The 12,822-nt window shown below is 35.7% G+C and overlaps 1 protein-coding gene across 1 annotated transcript; it reads left to right on the forward strand.

Moving 5' to 3' along the window:
* The first annotated feature begins 2,705 nt into the window (after positions 1-2,705).
* On the forward strand, positions 2,706-5,717 carry LOC116107297 (ras-related protein RABE1c-like). The gene is made up of 8 exons (XM_031393583.1): positions 2,706-2,778; positions 3,962-4,034; positions 4,119-4,219; positions 4,509-4,574; positions 4,738-4,835; positions 4,929-4,991; positions 5,103-5,195; positions 5,288-5,717. Exons 1-8 carry the CDS (start codon positions 2,706-2,708, stop codon positions 5,369-5,371), a joined length of 651 nt encoding a protein of 216 aa, XP_031249443.1. The 3' UTR covers positions 5,372-5,717.
* The last annotated feature ends 7,105 nt before the right edge of the window (positions 5,718-12,822 follow it).

The following is a 12,822-nucleotide window of genomic DNA, read 5'->3' on the forward strand; positions in this document are numbered from 1 at the left end:
GTACTAGTACTTTAAAAATGCGTGCTAATAAACATATTGCTCAACATAGAAATAGAGAAACCAATCAAACTCAAATAACTAATATGGTACTGCTTGGCGTTATAATTCTGATGTATATAGGGAACAATTAGTTTTATATATTACTGCAACTGATTAACCTATTAATATGACTGAAGATAAATATTTTGAAAGATCTATTAAAAATTCATTTTTTTCCAGGATTTAAAAGTTATTCTAAAACTGCAAGTAGAAATGATTTAATAAAATTGTTTGACAAAATGAAATTAGATTTAAAAAATAAAATACATAGTTATCATGTTAGTGTGGCTCTAACTGCCGATATTTGGAGTGGTAGAGCTAAACAAGATTATATTTGTGTGACTAGTCATTATTTTGATAACGAATGTAAATTAAATAAATCTTTATTAGGATTTAGATTAATAGATATTGATTATAGTAGTCAACAAATTTATAATAAAATTATTGAAGTTTTAGAAGATTATGATGTTATTAATAAAGTAATAAGTTTAACTTTAGATAATGCAAGTGCTAATACTACAGCTATAGATTAAAAGTAATTATCCTTTTTATAACAATTTGAAGTTTTTTCACCAACGTTGTGCATGTCACATTATTAATTTAATTGTGAAAAGTGGTATGAAAACAGTTAAAGAAAATATTGATAGAATTAGGGATTGTTTAGCTTAGATTACTAGTAGTAATAAAAGAAATGCTGAATTTCAAGATGCTTGTATAAAATCAAATATGTCTCCTAGAACTTTTGCATTAGACATGCCTATTAGATAGAATAGTACTTATTTAATGTTTGATTCATGTTTACCTTATGCAAATTTAATTAGTTATTTTGTAGCAAATAATAGAGGTCCTCATTATTTGGTAGAAAATTATTGGCATATAGCTAAAATATTTCATTCTTTTCTTAAAAATTTTTACTAATCTACTTTACAACTTTCTGGTGTGTATTATCCTACTAGTGCATTGGTAATATATACAATTATAAAAATTTTAGAGTTATTTAGAAAAAACAAAAACAATGAAATTTTAAAGGAACCAATAAAGGCAATGGAATTTTTTTTTTTTTTTTTTAATTTTGGAAACTCATTCCTTTTCTTTATTGCTTAGGTGTTATATTTGATCCTAGAATTAAAGTAGCAGGTTTAGAAAGTGGTTTAGACACATTAACTGAAAATTTACAAAATGAAGCATATGCCAATCAATTAGGAGAGGTAAGAGATTGTCTTGCAGAGGTATATTTCTAATATGAAAACAGGTATGGGAACCCGCAAAGATGCGAAATACCCAGTACAGTTGCATCAAAAGAAACAAATGAAGACTTTTACTCCTGAAGTGCATTTAATAGGCCGAAGAGGACCCGGACCCGAAGCACATCCTCCTCTTCAGAAGCACCAACAACGTCAACGAATATACTGTCCTCCATGCAGTCACAGAGTAATGAGCTTCAACAATATTTGGAAACCCCCAAAATGTTACCAGCAAATCCACAACAAAGAGCCAACTTTGATGTCTTAGAATATTGGAAAACTAGAAAATGTATTTTTCCAGTATTATCAAGACTTGTCTTGGATGTTTTCGCTGTTCCTGTCTCAACTGTCTCATCCGAACAAACATTTAGTGCAAGTGAAAAAAATTTAAATGAAAAGAGGACTAAACTTTCACAAAAAATAATTGAAGTCCTTGCATGTTTTTGAGATTGGGAACGGTCGCGCCATTAAGATCAATACGAGATTGTCGACGATACTTTAATAGAATCATTTCAATTTTGTAATATAGATGATACAGATAAGGGAGGTCCTAGTCAACCCCCAAATTAGTTGTTTTGTGAATTGTAACTTGATAAATGAATAAATCTAATTTTTCTTATATTATAATTTTATTGTATTAAAATTGAATTAATATTTGAAATGCTAACAAAAAAAAAAAATTTAATTTAATTGAATTATTGATATTTGAAAAGTTAACTAAAAACAATTACACAAAAGAAAAGAAAAGAAAAAATAAAATTAAAAAAAAGGAGGCTAACCTGGCTCGACCCGCAACATAACCCATCGGGTTAGGGTTGACGGGCCGGGCTGGACCAACCAATTCTAACAAGTGGTGGGGCGGGTCAGGCTGACCTGCCAAAAGTCTCAACCCGTCGTGGGTCGGGTCGGATCGGGTGGGTTGCTTTTCCAACATTAGTTTTAATATAGAACTCATTCTCGATATTAAGACTAGAATTAGGAAAATTAAAGCAAGTAATTACTAATTACTTGCGTTGACCAAGCAAGACCACTCTAATTATGGTAATAATAATTAATTGATCATATAATTACCAAATCATTATCATTCAATAAACTAACCAATCATTCCGTTAACATTCTCACCAACAGGCCAACCATTTATCAGTTATCACCATACTGCCACGTCATCCTAACAACTGGTTCTTCGTTACACCCAAAGACACTAGATTCCTGCCCCACCAAAACCAAATACAGTACTTAACTCTGGTTACTTGTGAGGTTAAAGGCAAAGCATTTGTTGCTCGACTCCTCCCTCTCTCGAGCCAGCTCGCCCAGCCAGCCAGCCTTCTTGATCTAATACGAGACCAGAAGGCTCTAAAGCTGCAGATCTGAAAGTAAACAGAGAGACCTGTTTCTTGTTTATCGAAGAAAGCTTCAAGAGAAATGGCGGCTGCGCCGGCTAGAGCTCGCGCCGATTATGATTACCTGATCAAGCTCCTTCTCATCGGCGACAGTGGCAAGTATCTTTTCTCTTTGTTTATGTTGAATTTAAGTTTAGCTTTAGTGATGGTTACTCAGTTGACTGAAACTGCGGGCTTTTGCTCTTGTTTATTTGATTGAAAATGTGTAAATCTGATTAGAGGCGTTTGTTCGCTGTTTTGTGATCCAATCATTTGTTTGTTCGGTGGCTTGAATGGCTTAATTTGCATAACTTTGAAGACTTTTTTGTGCTTATCATAATAATTGAGGGTTTATTATTACTTTTTTTTTTTTTTTTTTTCTAATGTAAAAATTTTAAGCTCAACTCCTTGAGTTTTTTCGGTTACTGGTGTTATTTGGGTGTGAGCTTTCAGCAAAAAGCACTTGAATGTGCTTTTTGAAAAACCACTTTTGTGAGTTAACACTTGAAAAGTTTTTTCAATCTTAAAATTGCTTTCTGAAACTGCACTTATAAAGCGTCTTTAAGAAGTACTTCCAAATCTTCAAGTGCCTTTTTGAATTTGTTTGGTTCTTGTACTTTCAGCTTTTTAAACATTCATTAGAGTTTGTCGAGGTTGATTTTATTTTACTAGTGATCATCGATATATGTAGCTTTTGTTAGAATATCTCGTTTGATTAAGTTCATGGCATGAGATGACTACTTGTGCTATGATCGGGCCTCTGGTTTGAATTTAAGTAACTTCATTTTGTATCTAGTTTGGTTACCTATTACTACAGCCATGTATTTTCAGGCACGTTTCGTTCTTAATTTCCTGTATTTGGTTCTACATGCTACGCCTATTATTCCTTTGGCATGCAAAGCAGGGAAGTATTAGAGTTTCAAACATTTGTTTAAGTTAATCCTGTGACATGGCTACTTACACTCTAAGCTTCTGCAATTATCAGCTCAAGCTTTTAGTTATTGTTTGTCTAGCAGTTTTAATGTTCCGTATCGACTGTTTGAATTAATAGATCAAGTTTTTTGGTTTTTTTATTATACAGTTGATCGTAAATGTTTGATGTGTCTTAGTAAACATATGTATTTCAAGTTATGAGCCCTTTTTTTTGTTGGGGTAAACCCGGTAATTGCCTCTCCGGCGACTCGAATATAAGACCCCTGGGTATAGCTAACCCCAGTGGCTAAAGGGCTTGCCATCCGACCACAAGGGAAGCGGTAGTTATGAGCCCTATTCTATGCTTACTTTAACGTATATGTGCAGGGGTGGGAAAAAGTTGCCTGCTATTGCGTTTCTCAGATGATTCTTTTACAACGAGTTTCATTACCACAATTGGGTTTGCTCTTAACTCCTTAAATCTTGTACTATTAGTAGTCAATGGTTTTTGTGCATTCTCCTGAACTTTTAATGCCCTTTTCAGGATTGATTTTAAGATTAGGACCATTGAGCTAGACGGGAAGCGCATTAAATTACAAATATGGGATACTGCTGGACAAGAACGTTTTCGAACAATTACAACAGGTTCCTACTTGTCATAGTATTCTTAAAGGTTTGGTAATTGGGTGCTTGTTGAATGCCAAAAATGTTGCTCTTTGTTCTGAAATAGCTAATCTGATTGTATGCGTTTCCAAGTTTCTTAAATTTTGCCTGGCCTCCCTTTGGAGACGACATTAATGGTTCTCACTCTATTTCCATGTTATTACATCGGTTCAATGTTTGATTTGGTTATTGAGAATCGGGATGTTCTTAAATGTCCATTTCCTTTTGTTTGTTCAAATTGTTTGACCTTTCTTAACTTTTTCTTGTGTAGCTTATTACAGAGGAGCCATGGGCATATTGCTGGTCTATGATGTGACAGATGAGTCATCTTTTAATAGTATGCCTTTATCTTTCTCTTCATGTCTTGTTTCTACATATTTGGCATATCGTACTCATGCCTTTTTCGTTCACCCCATTTCTTCAGTGAGCTAAATTACTGAAAGATAGTGGAAACCAAAATTTTGATGTTTCTCTTAACCTTTAATCAAAATATTATGCAGACATCAGGAACTGGATGAGAAACATAGAGCAACATGCTGCTGATAATGTCAACAAAATATTGGTGGGTAACAAAGCCGACATGGATGAGAGCAAAAGGGTAATGAGTTAAAACACTTGTATAAAATTAGCTTGAGCTTCTTTTCTAGACCTAACGGAAAGTACCCTTTATTTTATTTAACTCTTTTTGTAGGCTGTCCCAACTGCAAAGGGCCAAGCACTAGCTGATGAATATGGTATCAAATTTTTTGAGACGGTATGTTACAAAATTTAGTGGTGATTATAAACCCCAGGGGGGAGCTAGCTAGCAGAGATTTGAAAGCTATCAAATTATATAGTCTCTGATAGTGCTGAGATACTTGTGCAGAGTGCAAAAACAAATTTCAATGTGGAGCAGGTTTTCTTTTCAATTGCAAGAGATATAAAGCAAAGACTTGCAGAGACTGACTCAAAAGCAGAAGTATGTATTTTCTTTACTCAACTTTCATATGAGTATGATGATTGATTTAATATTTTAAACTGATGTTTCATGCATTTGACATTGTCATGCAGCCTCAAACTATCAAGATCAGTAAACCAGACGCTGCCAAGGGTTCAGCAGCTGCTCCAGAGAAATCAGTATGCTGTGGTTCTTAAAGTGAAAGAAGGCCGATGTTGTTTGTGTTCCTCTTGCATGTGTTATAGTCCAATTGTGGGTGGTAATTTCCAGTTTGCCGAGGGACGCAAATATGTAGAATCATCTGCATGATATTGTAATTTCTCCCAAAAACTATGGGGAGAAAATGTTTTAAATGCTTTACAAGATTTATATTCCTGACCTGCAGCCTGCATAGGTTTATAATGATTTTTATTTGGGTGTTGTTGTTTGTCTTCATAATTTATGAGTAGGTCATAATCCTTAAGCAAAATATTACTTTATTGTTGTGCCATGTTCAAAGACTGATGGTTATTACATTTATTTGTTCTTTAAGTTGTTTGGATCTTTCTGCATCACTTGGTTTGGATACGAATACTTTAGACATTATCTTCTTCCAAGATTTTGGTGTTGATATTCTAATTTGTATGCTCTCAAGTAAAATGTTCTAAAATGCAAGTCTTCCGAGTGCTTAGGCCTCGTTTGTAATTTTTCAATCCCAATAGGAGAAGTAGATTTAAGAATCAGTAGACAGACCCAGAATACACTGATTCAGTAGCATTAAATGTGGATCTTCAAAGATTTCTGAGTAAACCATTGTGGTTCATTGCTTACAATCTGTAAATGTTCTTGATTTCGCGGTGCATTCTTCATATTTAAGCCTCTGATATCACTGCTAGAAACCCAGCCTAAATCAATCTACTCATCAACAACAATCTAAACACACAATCAATCACAAAATAAACCACAAAACAAGAATTTTACCGTGGTTCAACTATCCTTTAAGGGATAGTTTACATTAACGTTGAGCTCTAAAATTGATGGGCTCTCAGCACTAGATTTAACCTTTGTTCAGTTTATACAAACAACATTCAACTCTTCTCAATAGATCTCACAAAACTCTCTTAATACACAACTGTAGACTAATCACAAAGAAATATTCAACTTGGCACTTCTTCACAAAGAGTAAACTAAAACCCCCAATATGTGATCACTTGATCACAACTCAGAATACAACAATCAAGGAGAATGTTGGGCACAAGACAAAGAACCCTTATAGAGAAGAAAAACGCAAAAATGAAAGAGTCAATCTTTTTTCGTGAGGGAGAGGTCCTTTTTTCTACAGCTAGCCAGGTGGCACATTGAGAGCCATTGGATCATTCTTTAATCAAAGGTCACTAAAGGTTCTGCTCATTCTTTAATCAAAGGTCACTAAAGGTGCAAGCAGAACGATAGCGTTCTGACTTCACCTTTAACATTATCCCTTGCAAATTGACGAGTTTAAGCAGAGTTGAATGTTAAAGTCAATGTATGTCTAATTGACGACCGTATTATTGATATGGATATCTCATTAGCATTGTTTAAAACCCAGACCAGAAGACAACCTGTTTTCCTATCCGAGTCATTGGCCAACCAGTTGAACTGACGAAGTCAGCGACAATTTTATTTTTTAAAAATTAATTAATCCCTCAAATTTTAATATATTACAAAAATTTTTCTAAAAAAGTTCCAATTAGTCCCTAAAATTTTTATTTATTTCAAAAATACCCCAAAAAAATTAATAATGCCCAGAAGTTGACCAGGTCCCAGGTCAATCGGCAATTCGACACTATTTCTTCGATCTGTTATCGGTCCGAAACGGTTTTCAAGTATATACTGGGTTTTATAGTGAACCGGACCGGAGTCAAGGCCGANTCAAGGAGAATGTTTTTCGCAAGAACAAAAACCTTACAGAGAAGAAAAACCCAAAATGAGATAGCTTCAGATCTGTTTTCGTGAGGGAGAGATCCCTTTTAATAAAGTTGGGCAGGTGGCACTTTTATAGCCCTTGGATCATTCTCTAATTAAAGTTCACTAAAGATGCAAGCCAAAACGTAGCGTTTCTGACTTCACCTTTAACAATCTCCACCTTGAAGTCAGTCTCCAGTAGTAACACATCAACCTATTCTAGTGCAGAGAACCTTCCCACAATTGCTTCTTAGCTCTTCCAACCCTTTCACCCAATGTGTAGCAAATTCAAGCAGTGCTTGAATTTTGCCACAGTAACCACTTTTGTTCCCATGTCTGCAGGGTTGTCTTCAGTTGAAATCTTCCTCAGTTCTATCATGCCCTTTGCAATTAAGTCTCTGACGAAATGTAACCTGACATCAACATGTTTGGTTCTCTCATGGTAGATTGGATTTTTGCTTAAGTGTATGGCACTCTGACTATCTGAATAAATGACTGCCATACTGTCCAACAGACTTGCCTCCTTCAAAATTCCTTGCAGCCATACAGCTTCCTTGAACACATCCGTCATAGCCACATATTCTGCCTCCGTGGTTGATAAGGCTACCAATGGTTGCAGTTGTGACTTCCAACTGACACAATTACCTCCCAAGGTAAAATAGTAGGAAGTTGTAGACTTCCTTGTGTCCCTATCCCCTGCAAAATTAGAATCTACAAAGCCAACCAGATCAAGTGTAGAATTTCTTTTACAATAATTCAATCCCACATGCAAAGAGCCATTAATATATCTAAGCAACTATTTCATTGCATTCCAATGTTCCATTCCAAGGTTAGCCATAAAACGACTAAGTAATGAAATAGCAAAAGAAAGATCTGGTCTTGTACTTATCATAGCATACATTATAGACCCTATTGTGTTAGAGTAAGGCACATTTTCCATTTTAATTAGCTCAGAGTCAGATTTGGGACATTGTAACTTGCTTAGTGTGAAATGGCTTGCTGTGGCAAGTTCACAGGTTTAGAATTTGAGATTCTAAATTTCAGGACTAGTTTTTGTAGGTAAGAACACTACTGGATCCTTAATTCATGGTTTTTTCTATTCCTTTCAATAACCATCCCTAGGATCTTCCTAGCACACCCTAAATCTTTCATGGCAAATTCTAAATTTAGTTTTGATTTCAACTCAGTTATTTTTTATGCAAATTTACTTATTAAAAGCATATCATCTACATATAGCAGCAAGTATATAGGCATTTTATCAATAGAGGCAAAATAAAAACAACTATCGTATTTGCTCCTAGAGAACTCAATACTTAACACAAAGGAGTCAAACATCTTGTACCACTGCCTAGGTGATTGTTTGAGGCCATACAAAGATTTATGCAACACACAAACATGATTAGGCAGTTGTTTATCTATGAAACCAGTGGGCTGTCTCATGAATATTTTTTCTTCTAACTCACCATGTAAGAATGCAGTTTTCACATCTAGTTGTTCTAATTCTAGGTCTTGGTAAGCTACCATGGATAACATTATCCTGATGGTTTTAAACTTAACCATGAGTGAAAAAATCTCATTGAAATCTACCCCTTCCCTTTGTGTATACCCCTTAGCAACTAAACGGGCCTTATATCTTAAGGGTTCAGAGGGATTCATACCTTCTTTCACCTTGAAGAGCCATTTGCACTCTACTAATTTGTGATCTTTGGGTTTGGGGACCAAAGACCACGTGCCATTTACCTTTAAGGATTCCACTTCCTCATTCATTGCTGCCAGCCACTTTTCTTTCTCTTTGGACCTCATTGCCTCTTCATAAGTCTCTGGTTCTATCCTCTGTACTTCTGTACCTGCAAAAAGAGAAGTGTAAATTAAATCTGCATAAGAGTACCTTGCCAACTGATATTGGGACAAGTCTTCTAGTTGGGGTTCTTCAGCCTCCCTTTCTTCTTCTTCAGTTGCTTGATCAAGTTGTACGGGTTGGGCAATGTCTTGATCAGGTTCCTCATCATGGTGGATCAGCTCAGGGTAATGTCTTGATGACTCCACCTCAATATGTGTAGTCCCTGGTTGAGTGGGATGCTGATTGATATTGCTCATTGTACCTGCATCAGATCTACAAGGGAATACCATTTCATTGAACACCACATCCCTGCTCACAATTACTTTTACCCCTGGGGATTCTCTATCCCATAACCTATAGCCCTTTGTCCCCTCTTGGTATCCTAGGAAGACACACCTAATTGATCTAGGTTCTAACTTCCCTTCAACTGTGTGTGCATATGCTGCACACCCAAATGTTCTTAAGTGATCCAGGTTTGGCTTCCTTCCTGACCATTTCTCCTCAGGACGCATGAATTCTATGGCACTAAAAGGGTTTCTATTTACTAGGTAACCTGTTGTGGCTAAAGCTTCTCTCCAAAATGTTTTTGGTAACCCGGAAGTGAACAAAATGCACCTCACCTTCTCTAGTAAAGTTCTATTCATCCTCTTAGCAACTCCATTTTGTTGAGGGGTTTTTCTTACAGTTCTATGCCTCAAAATACCCTGATCAGTGTAGAATTTATCAAACTCAATGTTACAGAATTCTAGGTCATTGTCAGTCCTAAGGGTTTTGACCTTCCTATCTATTTGGTTTTCTACTAACACTTTCCAGCTCTTAAACTTAACTAAGGCCTCATCCTTGGTTTTAAGAAGATAAACCCAAACCTTTCTACTATAATCATCTACAAATGAAAGAAAATAGCTATTTCCCCCATGTGATTTGACCTTTTAAGGTCCTCACAAATTAGCATGTAAATATTCTAAGCAATTGGTAGTTAGGTGAGTCCCTTTGGTGAAGTTCACCCTATGTTGTTTACCCAAAACACAGTTTTCACAAAAGTCAAGGCTGGTTATGTTATCTTTACCAAACAGCCCCTGTTGCCAGAGGATATTCATTCCCTTTTGGCTTATGTGGCCCATCCTTAGATGCCACTTTTAAGTTACATTAGGTTTTGTAGAAACAAGTGCAGTGTTAGGGTTCTCAATGCAATGCTGTCCACTTAATATATACAAGCCATTCCTTTTTATACCCTTTAGGACTATACTGTTATTTCTATAAACATTCAAACAACCATTTTCAGCCTTATAGCAGCAGCCAGATTCATCTAGTGTACCTAGGGAGATTAGGTTTCGTTTGAGTTCAGGGATGTATCTAACCCTAGTCAGCATTACCAACCTACCATCATTCAATTTCAGAGTTATACTGCCCACCTCCTGAACTCTACATGCATTATTATTCCCCATATATACTGTTTCATGTTCATCAGTTTCAAAATTTTGGAACCACTCTTTATTAGGGCTCATATGGAATGAACATCCTGAGTCTAAAACCCACTCATGAACCTGATCAGTTTTGGATACAGTGAGAACTTCAGTTTCATTTATGTTGCCACTATTAGAAGCTAGATTACTTTCAGTGTTTACTTGCTTCTGTTTTCTAATCCAATCATAACAGTTCTTCTTTAGGTGTCCTGGCTTATTACAGTGAAAACACTTCCTAGTTTCAGACTTGTTCTTATTAAAACCCTTCCCTTTCTTTCTATTCTTAGCATTAGTCACTTTTTTAGCACTACTTCCTAACTGACCTGAATCTGATCTACCCTTCACAAACAGATTACTCCCATTACATTTATGGACTTTCAGTTCTAACTCCCTAACTTTTAACCCAGCAATGATTAAATCAAGACTGGGAACAGTTCCACTATATTGCAGGGTATTTTTAACTACTTGATAATCCCTAGTCAAAGAATTAAGCAAAATCATGGCCAAACTAGTATCTCCTAGTTCTTGGTCAGTCCCTTTCAATATTATGGTCATTTTTTTAAAATCATCCAGGTTATCCTCTATTGACTTAGAACTCTCCATTTTATAAGCAAATAAAGCACCCTTTAAGAAAGCTAAGTTTGGAGCTGATTGTAAAGCATAAAGAGATTCGAGTTTAACCCATAACATCAATGGTCTGTCCATACCGTCCACCTTTCTGAGGACGTTGTCTGACAGGTTCATCACAATGAGGTTGTGTGCTTCCTCGTCAATCTCTGCCTTCTTCTTCAGCTTCTCTTCCTGCCACTTCGTTTCATCCTTCTCTAATGCAGTAGCAACCTTATTATGTGAGAGTAATGCCTTCATTTTCTTTTTCCAACTGTTGAAGTCTATTTTCTCATCATATTGGGTAATCTCCATTTGTGCAGTAGACATGGAGAAAATTTGTTTGGTATTGGTTTCAAAAGGTTTCAAGAAACCCTAGTGTTCTACCCAAGATTGTTTGATATTCTAACAATTGAATACCTGGCTAGGAAACGTAACTGATCTAGAGTACCAAAATCTGTAACAGATCAAGAAAGCCCCAAATTTGACAAACCCTAAGAATTCAAGAACCTTTTTGGTTGCTAATCCCTAAAGGTCGAAAACGCCCTAGATTGTTAGGAAACAATGGATCAAGAACTCTTTAACAATTGCCAAGTCACAGACGAGATAATTCTTTCAAGATCGTGAAACCCTAGACTTCCAAGATTCAACAAAATCAACTAATTGGCTCTGATACCACTGTTATAATCCAGCCTAAATCAATCTACTTATCAACAACAATCTAAACACACAATCAATCACAACGATAAACCACAACACAAGAATTTTACTATGGTTCAACTATCCTTTAAAGAATAGCCTACATCCACGTTGAGCTCCACAATTGAGGGGCTCCCTGCACTAGATTTAACCTTGGTTCAGTTTATACAAACAAGATTCAACTTCTCTCAATAGATCTCACAACACTCTCTTGATACACAACTGCAAACTATCACAAAGAAATACTCAACTTGGCACTTCTTCACAGAGATTAAACTAAAACCCCCAATATGTGATCACTTGATCACAACTCAGAATACAGCAATCAAGGAGAATGTTTTTCGCAAGAACAAAAACCTTACAGAGAAGAAAAACCCAAAATGAGATAGCTTCAGATCTGTTTTCGTGAGGGAGAGATCCTTTTTAATAAAGTTGGGCAGGTGGCACTTTTAGAACCCTTGGATCATTCTCTAATTAAAGGTCACTAAAGATGCAAGCCAAAACACAACGTTTCTGACTTCACATTTAACAGAATTTTAATTCATTGTTTTAGTAGCATAAATGACATTTTTGATTTTATGGAATGGCTTAAGTGGTTTGATAGCCATTTGGATAGAAATATCTTGCTTGTCATGGATAATTGTAACACATATGGCAAAAAGGAGAATCTCACCCCACTTCATCACACAACTGTTCTGTTCCTACCACCAACTAACACTTCCAAAATCCAGCCATGTGATGCAGACATCTCTAGAAATTTCAAAGGTTATTATCGTCAGCGCTTCAATTGCCTACTTTTGAAATGGATACATTATCGTGCATTATAACTAAAAAAGATAAGTATTCTTGATGGAATTGTAAATGCAATTGTTGCATGATCAATTGATGGTGAAGCCATAGATAATTGTCAGTTGTTTAAACTTTTAAGCACTACAAAATTAGGACTCCCAATGTCGATGAATCACAAGTTACAAATGAAGTGGATGAGGAGAATAGAAGAGTTATTGCAGAATTGAGTGATAAAATTTGACAACTTCACTACATTAATCGAATGGATATTAATGTCTTCCTCAATCATCAAAATAAGTAACAAGTCATGTATGCTTTAACTAAAGAA

The sequence above is a fragment of the Pistacia vera genome, unplaced genomic scaffold, assembly GCF_008641045.1.
Source record: "Pistacia vera cultivar Batoury unplaced genomic scaffold, PisVer_v2 Contig531, whole genome shotgun sequence".
NCBI classification, from domain to species: Eukaryota; Viridiplantae; Streptophyta; class Magnoliopsida; order Sapindales; family Anacardiaceae; genus Pistacia; species Pistacia vera.